At 44.6% G+C, this 15,099-nt stretch overlaps 1 protein-coding gene across 1 annotated transcript in view; it reads right to left on the bottom strand.

Annotated features, from left to right (window-relative positions):
• Positions 1–1,776: 1,776 nt before the first annotated feature.
• LOC107384687 (kinesin heavy chain) overlaps positions 1,777–15,099 on the bottom strand; it is a 20,096-nt gene continuing 6,773 nt past the window's right edge. The window contains exons 11-26 of the mRNA XM_070549661.1: positions 13,626–13,774; positions 11,230–11,411; positions 11,088–11,156; positions 10,811–11,017; positions 10,589–10,741; positions 10,302–10,499; positions 10,100–10,217; positions 9,963–10,021; positions 9,770–9,885; positions 9,600–9,701; positions 9,444–9,504; positions 8,176–8,247; positions 8,002–8,106; positions 7,703–7,919; positions 2,025–2,127; positions 1,777–1,915 (exon numbers count right to left, since the gene is read on the bottom strand). Coding sequence (XP_070405762.1) covers positions 2,039–2,127; positions 7,703–7,919; positions 8,002–8,106; positions 8,176–8,247; positions 9,444–9,504; positions 9,600–9,701; positions 9,770–9,885; positions 9,963–10,021; positions 10,100–10,217; positions 10,302–10,499; positions 10,589–10,741; positions 10,811–11,017; positions 11,088–11,156; positions 11,230–11,411; positions 13,626–13,774 — 1,897 coding nt within the window. The 3' untranslated portion in view covers positions 1,777–1,915; positions 2,025–2,038. The remainder of the gene's footprint in view (positions 1,916–2,024; positions 2,128–7,702; positions 7,920–8,001; positions 8,107–8,175; positions 8,248–9,443; positions 9,505–9,599; positions 9,702–9,769; positions 9,886–9,962; positions 10,022–10,099; positions 10,218–10,301; positions 10,500–10,588; positions 10,742–10,810; positions 11,018–11,087; positions 11,157–11,229; positions 11,412–13,625; positions 13,775–15,099) is intronic.

Below are 15,099 nucleotides of genomic sequence, written 5' to 3'. Positions count from 1 at the left end.
GGGAGCAGCCATCTGGCGCTCATCTACTGTACAGTCACAGGTGGGAGGGAGATCTTGGGAGAAGCAAAGAGCACATTGACTCCTACAGCTGATGGCCTCGCCAGGCTGAAGTCCACCAATCCGAAGGCGGTGGGGGGGAGCTCGGGTTTTCACAGCATCTGTCTGCATGCCTTCGTGGGGGTTTTAGTTGCTTGCAGCTCAAGGCCGCCAGGGCGTCAGATTCAGATAACAAGACTTTGTTTGGTTCAGGCTGAGATCATTTTGCTCTCTGCCTTCAGTCTTTAAACTGATCATTTCCAGTCCTTCAGTGAAGCCAATTTTGGGTTTTTAAACCTGTCCATACCGTCCGGTGACTCTCTCCGAGAGGACACTTTCCATTTTGCGCACTAATACTGCCTAGTTCATATTTCTCCATCTGCGGCAAAACAGAGGCACGCAACTCTCTGTTGAAGGCAGCAAAGAGTGGCAAAGACAACCTGCAGCGGACACGGAACCGATCGTGACCGAACAAGCACAAAGATGTGCGGCAAACTTTTTAGTCGTGGAAGGAAATTGGGAAAACGTGGGTTTGGAGGCGGTGGAGGAGAATTGGGGAAAATTTGTTGCAGTTAAAAAGTCTCTGAAATACATAAAACACAACAGTAAATACTCTATTCTGGACCAGAGACATGACTGCAAGGGTAGCAGCACACCCCCCGCAAAAAGCATTATGCCCTCTGGAAAATGTCTTGATCAATGAGTGTGTGCAACTCCTCACCCGAGCTGATGGAGCTGCATAAGTTAGGCTCAAGAATACATCAGAGGAGGATCGAACATTTACAGAAAGAATTGCTTAAAAGCGTGGAACACTCGTTTAATTATTACATTTGCAGTATTCTCTAGTAGGAATATGTGCCTTGGAAAGGGGGGCGGCACAGGTGCACCATTTCCAGGAACTAGAAGCGAGCCACATCACTGCTGAGGTTCAGACAGCAGGTTTTGAAGTCATATTTCCTGACATTTGGGCATCTTGACTCGAACTGGATAACAGCAACGCGACTCTACCACCGACTCTGTTTGCTCTGCAACGTTGATGTTTCATCTCCAGAAATAACACAAGCCTGGAGGAAATGTGCTGTGTGGTGGTGTTTATGATGCTAACAATTAGCTTCTACTGACTGAGATGTTCTCTGCTGTTTCCTGGACGCTAAAACAACAACAACCTTCCCCGTCGTAAGTCAAGATGGGTGAGTGCATGACTGCTAAGTGACAGTGTGACGTAGATCTGTCAGGCTTTTCCAATCCTAGAGTTTCACCGTCTATTTTCTATCAGAAGCTAATGCAGGAGATACGTGTAGGAGACTATTTTGGTGTTCAGTCTGCATGAAAAACTCAGAGTGACCGATTATAGTCAGAAATAAGACTTGAAAAATGTTTTTTCAGTGTTCCACACCCTTAATGACGTGGATCTGAGTTGGAAAACCAGTCCGACACCAGCTCTAGCACTGGGACTTGATTAAGCCCATCGGAGGCCTAAACCTAACACATTATTAATCCTCACACGGTCAGATTTTCTTTGTAGGATTGTCAAAAACATGTTAGCAGATCTACCCCAAACCCCACCCTCAGGACAGAGCTAGACATCAGAACAGAAAAGGTCTTTTTTCTCTAAACACCGAACACCTCCCAAACTCTGCTTTAGAAAAGTAAAACTTGCAGTTTGGACTAATAACTGATTTGATGCAGATTCCATAAGCTGTCAAACTTTGAACTAAGAACAAATTCACACATTACAGCGAACGTAGAATATTTCAGGAAGCCAAGCATCAGCGTCTCTGCTGACAGCAAAGGCCTCCCATTGGTGCTCCAAGAGGAGGGGTGGGGCTTGAGGGATCCAGGTGAGGTGGTGTAGGGCATGCGGCGCATTGAATACAGTCTGACAAGAGAAACAAAAGGTTAATTTAAAGGTTGTTGTTCTGTTTGAACTTTTAAAAAGTATTTAAAGAGGTTTTAACAAGTCGAAAAATGATTTTAGGAGTTCTCACTTGCTGTGGTGGTTTCAGTTGTTGTGAGCATAGACTCCAGCGGGTCTGACGGAGCTGAGGATGGGTGACGATAGCGGATGGTGACCCGGTCTAATCGGTTTTGCTAAAACGCAGAAAAGATGATAAAAATGTTCAATAACTGATATAGTTTTGTTAGATCCTCTGTTTATTTCACTCATATAGGAACTTAGCCTGGCCTGCCAGTCTCGTCCTCTGTTGTGCACAGAGAACTAGTCTGGTTACTCACAGGCGATGCTGTCGTTTTTTAGCTGCAGTCAAAAATGGAGTCTGGCGACGGCGCAACTTGTTGTGGTTTTAAAAACGTGTCCAAGTCATTTAGAACAGAGGAAACAGCTGCAGCGAACTCCGCTTCAGTCTTTGTTGTGGTGTGTGATGCACTCTGCTCAGCGCTGATTGGCTCAGTTAGAATTCTCAGGGGGTGGGGCTAAGAGTTCCCTGGTCAGGCTGTCGTTTTAACACCTTAATCTAACAGCTGAAACGTCTCTTCAGCCTTCATTAGTGTCTACAGGAGTGATTAATCTCTAAATTAAACAAATCAGTTGTGTTCACAATCTAAAACATGCAGAAAACGTGCTGGAACCAGACTGCAGCGCCAGGTATGTCAGCTCAATGTTTTTTTTTATGTCCCAACAGACCAGATGGCAGTCTGAAGCTGCGAGTGGCTCGGTGACATTTCAGTAAAATTAAAGTCCCACTGTTATCATCACATACTGGTGAAATTCATCTCCGCATTTGACCCATCCCAGTGGGGAGCAGTGAGCTGCAGCTGTGGCTGCACTCAGGAACTATTTGATGGTTTAACCCCTCAGTCCAACCCCTTAAAGCCGAGTGTCAAACTGGGAGGCATTGGGTCCCATTTTCTAAGCCTTTGGTGGGACCCGATTTACTTTAAACCCCAATTCCCCAGCCTCAGGGCGGACGCTCTACCTCTATGCCACTGTAAAGGGTCATTTGAGCACATGCTTGCTCAAGAAAATGATTAAAAATATGAAAAAGTTTCATAGTATCCCTTTAAAAAGAACAAACCCACAAACACAAAAGTTTGACTAAAATCAGCCAATCTTATATAAAAATCAAACTCACATAACATCAAAGTGAAATATTATTTTTAGCATTAATGACTGACTACATATGTGTTAAATGATCAATAAGATGTGATAATTCCATATAAATATGACATATCAATCTGATTGATCTTTGCGTGCTTTATCAGAAGATTGTAGTTACTTTGTAGTTACTTTTACTTATTCAGGGACCATTAACACACTTCATATTAATTCAGACAGAGTCAAGTTTAGTTTATAAAAGTGAATTTGTTTCTAATTCCCTAAACTAATGATTATACAAGACAAGGTATGAATGAAATGATGGAATATAATGGATGGGGTGATCGGATGTAATGGATGAAATGCTGGAATGTGAGCTAGATGTTTTAGCAAAACCTTTCTTAAGTATCTGAGAGAGTTCGTGGAGTCTGGGTTGTAAAATCAGTTTGGCTGTGTGGTTTGATGAGCTAGAGATTTGTTTGGAAAACCATCCGACGCAATTTGTGCCGAGTCTACGCACCCTTGTGTGAAGAGTACTCTGATCTACCTTGGGGGGTACCACAGGGCTCGATATTGGGACCTTTGTTGTTTTCTATTTACATTCTGCCCTTAGGTGACATCTGTCGTGAGCTTGGAGTTCAATTCCACCTTTATGCTGACGATTGTCAGCTGTACCTGCCTCTGAACACGTCAAGTGGTCTCTCTATTTCTACTCTTACAAACTGTTTGAGGGAGATCAAGACCTGGATGACTGAAAATTTTCTGAGCCTAAATGATCAGAAAACAGAGGCTATATTGTTTGCTCCAAGCAGACATTGTGACTCTTCCCTAACTGACTGTGGGTCATTTAATGGCCAGCTGACTACATCGGTGACTAATCTTGGTGTTAAACTGGATAGCGCCCTTAGTTTTAATAACCACATCAATGGAGTGATCTCCTCATCCTTTTTCCACCTTCATCGGCTGGCAAAGATCAAACCGTTTTTGTCACGTCATGATCTTGGGACGGTAGTCCATGCTTTTATTACGGTGCGATTGGACTACTGCAACTCTGTTCTATTCGGTGTGAGCAAGAGCTCAATAGCCAGGTTGCAAATGGTCCAGAATGCTGCTGCCAGATTTTTAGAAGGCAGGCGCAAGTTTGACCACATTACTCCTGTCCTGGCTGCGCTTCACTGGCTGCCCGTTGATGTTAGGATTCATTTTAAAATACTTTTACTACTTTTTAAAACGTTAAATGGTTTGGCCCCTCCTTACTTGGTGTCACTACTTCAACCATACAGCCCTTCACGGTTACTCCGCTCGGAGAACCTCATGCTCCTCTCGGTCCCAAGAACGCATCTAAAGACGCGTGGTGATAGGGCCTTTGCTGTGGCAGGTCCTAAGCTTTGGAATAAGATTCCTCTCAGCATAAGGGCCTCCACCTCTGTTGCGGTGTTTAAGACAAGGCTAAAAACATATTTTTATGACCTGTCTTTTAACCTTCCTAACTAGTTTTATTGTTTTACTTATAGCGATTTTACTCATTGTATTTTTTATCTGTATCGTGTGATACAATGTTTTATTTTCTGGACTTAATTTTTTATGTTTTTATTTGATCAGTGTAGCGCCTTGGTGGCATCTTTTTGCCTGTAAGGCGCGATTTATAAATAAAGTTGAGTTGAGTTGAGTTGAAGATTCCCGTGTGATCCAGGGGGTCAAGAGGTCAGGATACACACTGCTGGTGGAGTGAACCTCTAGGTACCAGGAACTCATAGATTAGCTCCGTCACAACCCGTCCATTTTTCAAACATTTTACAATTTAACCACCTTGTTCATTCAACACATTTGATTTGATTTCAACCTATAAGTTGTAAATTCATTTATAAACTCTAAAGGGACTTTACGGAGTTTTGAATTTTTATGCTCGCGATTGCCCCCTCAGGCCAAAAGCGTAACGGCAGCTTCAATAGTAGGCTCGTGCACGAGGCGCGCATGCTGTACGTGCACACTCCTTAACGAAAATAACAGCTGAGACAGTCCCTTGTGTGTGTGTGTGTGTGTGGGGGGGGGGGGGGGGGCGGAGGACAGAGGACAGGAGAACGCGCAGCTAATTAATTAAATAATTTGGTTCTGTACCTTTCTCTTCAGCACAGCCGACAAAGGTTTATGATGGGTCAGTCCTCCTGCATGCTCAGATCATTCCCTTCCCTTGCTTGAAAAATTGTTCCAAAATGAAAGTTGAACCCACATCTTTTTTATCTGTGAATTCAATGCCGTTCGGCGAGTCTCAAATAAAAATTTGGGCATCTTACTGCAAAAAAAAATATACCATTAATGTAAAAAATAAACTCTAAATGAACTATGTTCACACCCAGAATCAAACCCAGGTCTACTGCGTGGGAGTCAGGCATCTTACTAGGTGAGCAACACTCTAGTGGCATTCACAGTATCTGTAACATTTATATCCTTGATGGCAGCTGAAACAACGTCAAACCAAAGAACGGTTCGGAGTGAAAATGGCTATTTTGTTGCTAATTTGCAGGAAAAATCTAGAAGAAAGTTCTACAGAAAGTAGCTAAGGGTCCTCAGAAATGTAGCTAGCTTTGTCACTAGGCGTTAGGAACAGCGACAAAGTGGCACTGCCTCTCTCTCTGCTGCTAAAGCTACGGATAGCAAATGCTACGGGCGATGCCTGAGCGTGAACGCGCATGAAGCAGCCTGCTCGACCCAAGCAGCTCTCTTTTTCTGTGATTTTACAGAAAAACAGGCAATCACAGTAAAAATGCCAGGGCTCATTCTACAGGACCAGGGCATTGCAGGAGAATGTATGAAGAAGACATTTATTATTTCTATACATGTTTTGTCTGTCAAACTTCCATAATGCCCCTTTAAGGAAGATGAACTTTATTTAGAGTGAAGATGCAGGAGTCTCGCCTGAGACCGTGAGCAGTGTTATCATGGCTTCTCTGACTGGTTGCACAAATCCCTGTTTTTTCTTTCTCGGAGGCCAGACAGATGTAATGCGTCCCTTAATACGTGACGCAGTTTGTGGCTGCAAATTAAGTTAATTTCTGTTCATGTTGATGAATACTTGACCATTGGTAGGCTACATATTCATAATCTTATAAAACATTGTTTCAGTTTTATAGTGAATAAAATTGAACCAGGTATGCACCCCTTCTTTTTTATTTTAAAGCATTATTTGAAATTTATATTTAAAATCATCAGCTAGACCATCCCTTAATGTTATTGAGATAGACATTAAATTTACACATTTTACTGAATTAAACCTGTGAATGTCAATATGTTTGGCTTCCTAATCAGACTGTAGTCATTAGGGCTGCACGATATTAGGAAAACCCGTGATATGCGATAACAGTGATTAATATTGCGATGACGATATTACTTGCGACAAATAAAAACTTAACTCGGGAACCAAAATAATCAAAAACAGAAAAAAATTCTAAAATGACTACAAAAATCATAAAAATGAGAAAAGCAAAAGAAGTTAGGAAAGGGAAAAAGAAAATGAACAAGAAAAGGGAATCAGTGGATCCCAGGAAAAGCAGAATCAGCAGAAAGAGCAGGAGAAAGCTAACTCAAGGGAGTAAAGGGAGAGGGGACATTTTGTTACTACTATTTTCAATTTTTCTTTTTTTCTTACTTAACCTTATTATTATAATTTTTTTGGAACCCCCCAAGGAGGTTTACAACAAAATCAGTCATTCACACACTGGTGGGGATGAGCTACAATGTAGCCACAGCTGCCCTGGGGCGCACTGACAGAGGCGAGGCTGCTGAGCACTGGCGCCACCGGTCCCTCCGACCACCACCAGCAGGCAACGTGGGTTAAGTGTCTTGCCCAAGGACACAACGACAGCGACAGACTGAGCGGGGCTCGAACCCGCATCCTTCCGATTACGGGGCGAGCGCTTAACTCCTGTGCCACCGTATTAGTTGACTGTATTATGCTTTATGTGTCAAACGGGGGTAGGATTTAATAAGCATCAGCTTCCTCCTACTCCTTTTTGAACAGAATATGGTCATTTAATTTTTGTGTGATTATCAGTGTGATTTTGTTTTTAATGTCTACAATTACTTTATTATTATTATTATGTTCGAAATAAAGATTTCATTCGTTCATTGTGCAAGCCGACATCGCGATAATGATATATTTGCGATATATTGTGCAGCCCTAGTAGTCATGTTCTCCAACATTAGTTCTTATTATGAAATTTTAATCTAGTTATTTTTTTATTCCTAACAGAAAAAGTTTGTTAATTTTGTGTTCATGAAATTTAGGTAAAATAACAAAAACTGACAAAGACTGTATAGAGATTCAACTTTTCTTTCTCTCATTATCAAAAATCATAAATGTTGGATTTTTTCTCATAAATATTATTTATTATTTTTAACGTATAACTTCTGAAGGTAAAACAAAAATCAAGAGCGGTCTCAAAGGTGGATTCTTGATCTGATTTTCAGATCCTCTCAGAAGCAGATGTGTTGATGGAGGTATTGAACAAACGGAAAACCCTGAAGAAGAGAGGGGATCGTGGAGGGCTCTCTAAAAACAAAACCACAGAAGAAGAACTGCTGAAGACAACAGAGAAGAAGGAGGAAGTTCACCAATCTGTGCTGAGAATCCTCTCCTGGCCATGTTCTTGGCTCGGACGGCCTCTTTGATGCGGTCCACCTCCTGCTGGTAGCGCTTGCGGTCCCTCATGGCGTTCTCCTTGGCCTCTTTCAGAGCGTTCTCCAGAGCTTTGACCCGCTCGGCCGTGGCTCGTAGACGTTTCTCCAGTTTCGGAAGCTCACAGCGAAGGTCTGCGTTGTCTCGGACCAGCTGGGGAAAAGCATTTCTCACGTTCATGATCAGAATTGAGCAGCTCTAATTTTGCTTCAACAAATCCCATCAGTGGTTTTACCTGCTTGTGGACCTTGGTGAGCTGCTCCAGGTTGTTCTCCAGGAAGGAGATCTTCTGTTTCTGAGCCGCGTTGCCGAGCCCCTCCTCACAGTCCAGCTCTGCGCTCTGAAAGCAGAGCCGCATCGTCAGAAAAACACCAACCAAACGTCAACGTTCACCCAAGCGCAGCGGTACCTTCTTGACCCGAGCGGTGAGGTCCTGCACAAAGAGTTTGCGCAGGTTGTGTAACGTCTGCAGCTCCTTCGCCTGAAACAACACGAAGAAAGTAGAAACGTTTTGCTTTGAGGTTGATCCCGAGGAAGACAGGAGCTGTGAAGAGTCACTGGCTAGGGATGAGCCGTATCCGGTATGGATAAAGCATTTTTGACAAGTATGAGCATGAAACGAGTAAAACTCGTAAATATCTGTAATCGTGCTGAAGGAAAATCCTCATTGGTTAACTGACCGTCTTCACGCTCTGTGATTGGCCAGTCAAATAGAGCGCCCGCCCCTCCCTACACACAAAACTGCAGCGGGAGCTCAGTCTGGCCCACACACACACACACACACACACACACACACGCACACACACACACACACACACACACACACACACACACACACACACACACACACACACACACACACACACACACACACACACACACACACACACACACGCACGCACGCACACACACACACACACACACACACACACACTCTCACACACACACACACACACACACACAGTAACGGATCTCTGTGTGCTTGCTTCACTGTTCACGTTTCTTCAGAACTCCCTATGTTTTCTTCAGTTTGCTTCTTTTTAAAGTTACTTTAAAGTTATTTAAAGTTACTTTAGTCGTAACGTACGTGGTGCATTTGGCAAGACAGAGCTGAAAACGGCTCGTGCTGCGTCAGTCACTGCCTCCGCTCCGGTCGGGTTTTTTTCCTCTCTCTCTCCTCTTCCTCAGGATCCACTTCCTCTTTCCTATTCACTCTCTCTTTCTTTACATTTTTAATCACAATTGTCTATTTATTGCTCATTTTAAATATATTTTAATCATTTTCTAAATTCTTTTTTCTGTTTTACACGTTTTGTTTTTGTGAAGCGCCCCGTGATTTTTATCTTGAGAGGCGCTATAGAAAACATCTCTCTCTCTCTCTCTCTCTTAATTCATGCACTTAAAAATTAATGTTCTGATTTTAATGAGAAACTTGTTCTGTAATAGTTTCTTGTGATCAAAAACATTTAATCTCAACTCTGAGGCTGCTCTGTAAACAGTTTTCAAATAAACAATACACATAGCAACTTCTGATCAGACTTAAAATAACGTATTGATGTAAACCACACCCACTTCCGGTTAAACTACACACACTTCCGGGTTAGGCCACGCCCACTCCGAGTACAGATACAGATAGTGGTGTACTCGCTCATCCCTATCACTGAGTCTGACACCCACCACCGTCTCCTCCAGACCCTTCAGGTCTTCTCTGGCCTGGTCTCTGTGTTCATTCAGCAAACTGGAGACAAAACCCAAACATCAGAAATGAAAGACGGAGAGCTCCTCATCCTGGATTATCTCTGACGGCATCCATAACTGTTTAACGGCTCCTACATGAGATTCTGGAGCTTTGCATCCTTCTCCCGCTCCTCGGACTTGAGTTTTTCGTAGTCGGACACGAGTCTCTCCTGCTCGAGCAGCAGACCCTGGTTGAGACTGAGACAGATAACGGAATCAGTCACGTTCTTTAAAGGAGCTAGCAGAAACCACTTGTGTGTGTTTACTCTGTGAGTTCATCCAGCATCCTCTGCTTATCTTCTATGTCGTCCCGAAGGCGGCCGAGCTGCTTCTGATGTGCCTCCCTGTGGCTCTCCAGCTGCTCCTCCAGAGTCTTCTGGAGCTGGACATAAAAACAACCATCAGACGCACAGAATCACCCCAGAACCACACAGTCTGAGGCCTGCTGCTTGTCTCCACCTTCTCGTCTCCATCCAGCCTGTTGGTGTCCTCCTCCTCTGACACCTCGTGCCTTTTTTCTGGAGAGAAACCAAAACCGTCTTTCTGAAGTTGAGCTAAAGCTCGTGGTGGAGATGTTTGTGCTGTTGCGTACCCACCCTGAGCCTGGAGCCTGGTGAGCTCTTCACTCAGCGCGTCTTGGCTCTCCTCCAGCTGCCTCTTCTTCTGCTCCATGTTCTGCATGTAGTCGGTCAGCGACTTGATCTTGGCCTGGTGCTGCCGGGACCACGGAACACTCAACTCAAAAAAAAAAAAAAAAAAACACCGGCAGCACGAGTGAGGACACTGTTTGATGGTTACCTGGGAGACGAGCAGCTGACAGGATGCTAGCTCCCTCTCATTGGCCTGTATCTTACGGTGGGCGTCGGCCTGAGTGCTCTCCAGCTGCTTGCTGCGATTCACCAGAGATTTGACCTCTGACTTCATCTTGCTGATGTAGAGGCGAGCGACAGTGAACTCCTCCTCCACCGCCGACCCGTTCCCCTTCGTCTCTGAGGTCTGAGAGACGAGGAGGAGCCGTTAAACAGAGTGTCTGGATTTAAATATCTTGGTGCTGGAATGCTGAACGATGGCGTCCGTGTGCTCACCGAACCCGTCTTGATGTCACCCGCGCCGATGATGGCACCGATGTCATTGAGGTCCCTCAGCAGCAGGTTGAGGACCTCGGCAGCCCGCTTCCTCTGCAGACTGTTCAATTCCTGCAGCTGACTCAGCTCTCGCTGCACCACCGACAGAAGTGCCTGCAGACAACGGAGTACCTGGATTGTTCTGATGCATGATGGGAAATGTAGTCTCGGAGCAGGACTTACTGTTTTCTGCTGCAGCTCCTCGCCCAGTTGCTGGTTGGTCTGCTCACGCACCTCCACCTCCTGGCTCTTCTGGTCATAGTTAACAGCCAGCTCCTCCAGCGCCTGCAGCACCTCCTTCACCTCCTCCTTCGCCAGATCGTTCTCCATCTGCAGCCGGCACAGCTCCTCCTGGATCTTCTCGAAGTCGCGCCGCGTGGACGCCAGCAGCTGCAAAGGCAAGACACTTTAAAAGTGTTCTAACAGAAGAAAGGATGAGTGTGAAGCCAAAGTGACAGACCTCCTCCTGATCCATCATCTGCTCCTTTAGTTTCTCTGCCAGCTGACTCTGCTGGTTGATTTCATCGTCCTGCAGGAACAGAAGAATTAAGGTTACTCCCTTGCTACGTTACAAAGAGGATCCGGATCCTCCTCGGGCCCACCTTGTCATCCAGCTGTCTGTACAGGTTGCTGACGTCCTCCTCATATTTGCTCCTCTCCTCATTTATCACTGGGACGCCTCCTCCAGCTGGCAGCAGGTTATCGATGATAGGAGTGTTGTCATTCTGCTCGATGCCGTTCTGACCTTTAGAGCTCAGCTGCTCCTCCCGAGGAACGCTTTCCCCTGGAGTAAGCACACATCGGTCAGACTGTCCTCTAATGGCTGTTGTCTGGAAGCCTAAAGCTCCGCCGTGCCAAATACTGTTGTCTCTCATTAACGTAGGATTTTGGTGTAATTAAAGCAGCAGTAAACATTTTTAACACTTTAAGCTACTCTTTCAAACGTGGGTGCGTGGAAACGTTTCCAACTTCACCTCGAACGCAGCTATGCGGTCCTCTACTGGCCAGATATGGCACTTAACAGTTTATAGGTGTTCTATAGGGGGCATTCCTTGCCTGCTTTACGGCTGTCATGCTAGCAGTTAGCATTTTCATTTTGCCAATAGCCAATAAAAAGCACAAGAAGACAAAAAAAAAGAAGTTTGCTCTTTCTGTCGGCATCAAGGCGGAGCCAGGAAGTAAACGTAAGAGAGTAATGTCTTTGGAGGTGAAGCAAAGAGCTAAAACCGGAGTGAACATCAGTGTGGTCTAGAGTGAGGAAGTTCGAAATCTGGGTGTTGTGATTGATGAACACCTGGCCTTCAAAGATCATGTTGCCTCTGTTGCTCGTTCATGCCGCTTTGCGCTGTATAACATACGAAAGATCAGACCATACCTAACACAACATGCCACCCAGCTCCTGGTGCAATCTACTGTCATCTCCCACCTCGATTACTGCAACGCCCTTCTAACTGGTCTTCCAGGCTGTACTGTGAGACCTCTTCAAATGGTTCAGAACGCAGCGGCGCGTCTGGTCTTCAATCAGCCAAAAAGAGCATACGTCACCCCTCTGTTCATTGAGCTCCACTGGCTACCGCTAGCAGCACGCATCAAATTCAAATAGCTAACACTAGCATACAAAGTCCGAGATGGTACGGCTCCCATCTACCTGAATCCTCTTGCAAAGGCTTACGTCTCGGCCCGACCGCTCCGGTCATCACAGGATCGTCGGCTAGCAGTGCCTACACCACGCTCAGGACAATCCAGACTCTTCTCATGCATCGTTCCACAAATGTGGAATGACCTTCCAAGCACTACCAGAACAGGGGCTTCCTTTTCAATTTTCAAGAAACTCCTGAAGACCCTGCTCTTCAGAGAGCATCTTCTAAACTAGCACCCTCCCTGCACCCATCCCCCCTCTCTACTGTCCACTCCTTGTTCCCTCCTCTCCATGACTGATGTCAAGTTGTTGTTATTGTTGTTGTTAGCCTCAAGGGCAACATGCCGATTATCACTTGTAAGTCGCTTTGGACAAAAGCGTCTGCTAAATACATAAACATAAACAAGTATGAGGAAGTTAAAGGAGGCTACAAAATGACAGACTGATGGTGACCTGGCTTTGTTGCCACTGGACTTGTGAGTAAAATATTTATGTCCAACAGTGTGATTTTGGTTGGCTCTAGGACAGTGGTCCTCAATAGGTGGCCCATGGGCCTCCTCTTTGTGGCCCCTGACCCTGACCCCCCCTACCCCCCTCCACACACACACACACACACACATTTTTTTTTTCATTGGGATGTTGATTTTAATGGAAAGTTAATTAAAATTAAGCTTAACTAGATTAAAAAATGTTACTGGCACTTTTACTGTTGATGCTTAGATGCTTCAGATTTAAGGAATACCTCGGCTGATGCAGAGCTGATGAACTTTTCACGGACAAGTAAGTCTCTAAAATATAAATATACGAAAACACAGCGTGACATGAGAATAATACTCGTGAAACAGCGTGTTTTAGCTGTTTGTCGGCTACAGAAGCACATTTATAAACAGACATCGTTTCAGACGAGTATCCGGTACGGATAAAGCATTTTTTGACGAGTAAGAGCATGAAACGAGTAAAACTCGCGAATATCTGTATCCGTGCTGAAGGAAAATCCTCATTGGGTAACTGACTGTCTTCACGCTCTATGACTGGCCATTCACATAGAGCACCCGCCCCCCTCTCTACACGCAAAACCAATAGACGGCCCACAGCTGCTGCTAACCCTTGTCAGAATTTTAACCGATGTCGACAAATGGCGATGTTATGGTGGTTGAATCTACAACATCTATTACTGTCTTAATATCTGTCAGAGTAACCCTACAAAACCATTTTTGTGTCCTCCAACATCAGTGGACCGTGGCGGCCATCTTGGTTTGAATCCAAAAGTGAATCGGTGGTAGATGAACGCGGTCAAAAGAAAATTTGAGTCAAATCAGCCCAGAAAGCAGGTTGTTGGCTGAGTTTGGTTAGGGTTACCGTTCCTCCAGCGGTTCAGTTCAGCCTCCAGCTTCTGGATGATGGATTTCAGATTCTTGTTTTTCTCCTTCTGCTTCTCATATTTCTTCTTCCACTCTTCGGCTGTCAGCTCCAGGTTTACAGACACTGTGTTCTTAATGGTCTTCGCTCTAAAAAAAAAAAAGACAAACTTTAATAACCTCCAGTCCACCTTATGTTGTCTCCTTTGCTGCTGCTAAAACTCCAAGTTTCAATAGAAGATGCTAGAATCAAGAGGAACAGCAGACTGTTGTTGGGTTGGATGGTAGCATCCACAATAAGGCAGCTCAGCAGGGATCTATCAACGGGAATAAATGTGTATGCTCAGTGGGAAACCCACAGCCAGTAATCCTCATCACTTACTGACTCGGGAAGCTGAAACTGCAGATTAGTTAAAGGGGCATTATGGACGTTTGACAGCCAAAACATGTATAGAAATAATAAATTTCTTTTTCATACATTCTCCTGCAATGCCCTGGTCCTGTAGAATGAGCCCTGGCATTTTTACTGTGATTGCCTGTTTTTCTGTAAAATCACAGAAAAAGAGAGATGCTCGGGTCGAGCAGGCTGCTTCATGCGCGTTCACGCTCAGGCATCGCCCGTAGCATTTGCTATCCGTAGCTTTAGCAGCAGAGAGTGAGGCAGTGCCACTTTGTCGCTGTTCCTAACGCCTAGAGACAAAGCTAGCTACATTTCTGAGGACCCTTAGCTACTTTCTGTAGAACTTTCTTCTAGATTTTTCCTGCAAATTAGCAACTAAATAGCCATTTTCGCTTTGAACCGCTTTGGTCTGACGTTGTTTCAGCTGTCATCAAGGATATAAATGTTACAGATACAAAGGACGTCACTGGTGCTTTAGCTCATCTAGTAAGACGTCGGACTCTCATGCAGAAGACCTGGGTTTGATTCTGGGTGTGAACATAGTTTATTTAGAGTTTATTTTTTACATTAATGGTATATTTTTACAGTAAAATGCCCAAATTTTTATTTGAGACTCGCTGAACGGCATTGAATTCACAGATAAAAAAGATGTGGGTTCAACTTTCATTTTGGAACAATTTTTCAAGCAAGGGAAGGGAATGATCTGAGCATGCAGGAGGACTGACCCATCATAAACCTTTGTCGGCTGTGCTGAAGAGAAAGGTACAGAACCAAATTATTTAATTAATTAGCTGCGTGTTCTCCTGTCCTCTGTCCTCCGGGCCACACACACACACACACACACACACACACACACACACACACACACACACACAAGGGACTGTCTCAGCTGTTATTTTCGTTAAGGAGTGTGCACGTACAGCATGCGCGCCTCGTGCACGAGCCTACTATTGAAGCTGCCGTTACACTTTTGGCCTGAGGGGGCAATCGCGAGCATAAAAATTCAAAAGTCCATAAAGTCCCTTTATCAGTCGGTTTGATTGAAATCAACTGATAATCTTGATAAACTCACCTT

Source organism: Nothobranchius furzeri, chromosome 3 (genome assembly GCF_043380555.1).
Source record: "Nothobranchius furzeri strain GRZ-AD chromosome 3, NfurGRZ-RIMD1, whole genome shotgun sequence".
NCBI classification, from domain to species: Eukaryota; Metazoa; Chordata; class Actinopteri; order Cyprinodontiformes; family Nothobranchiidae; genus Nothobranchius; species Nothobranchius furzeri.
This window is presented reverse-complemented; position numbering and strand designations above follow the sequence as displayed.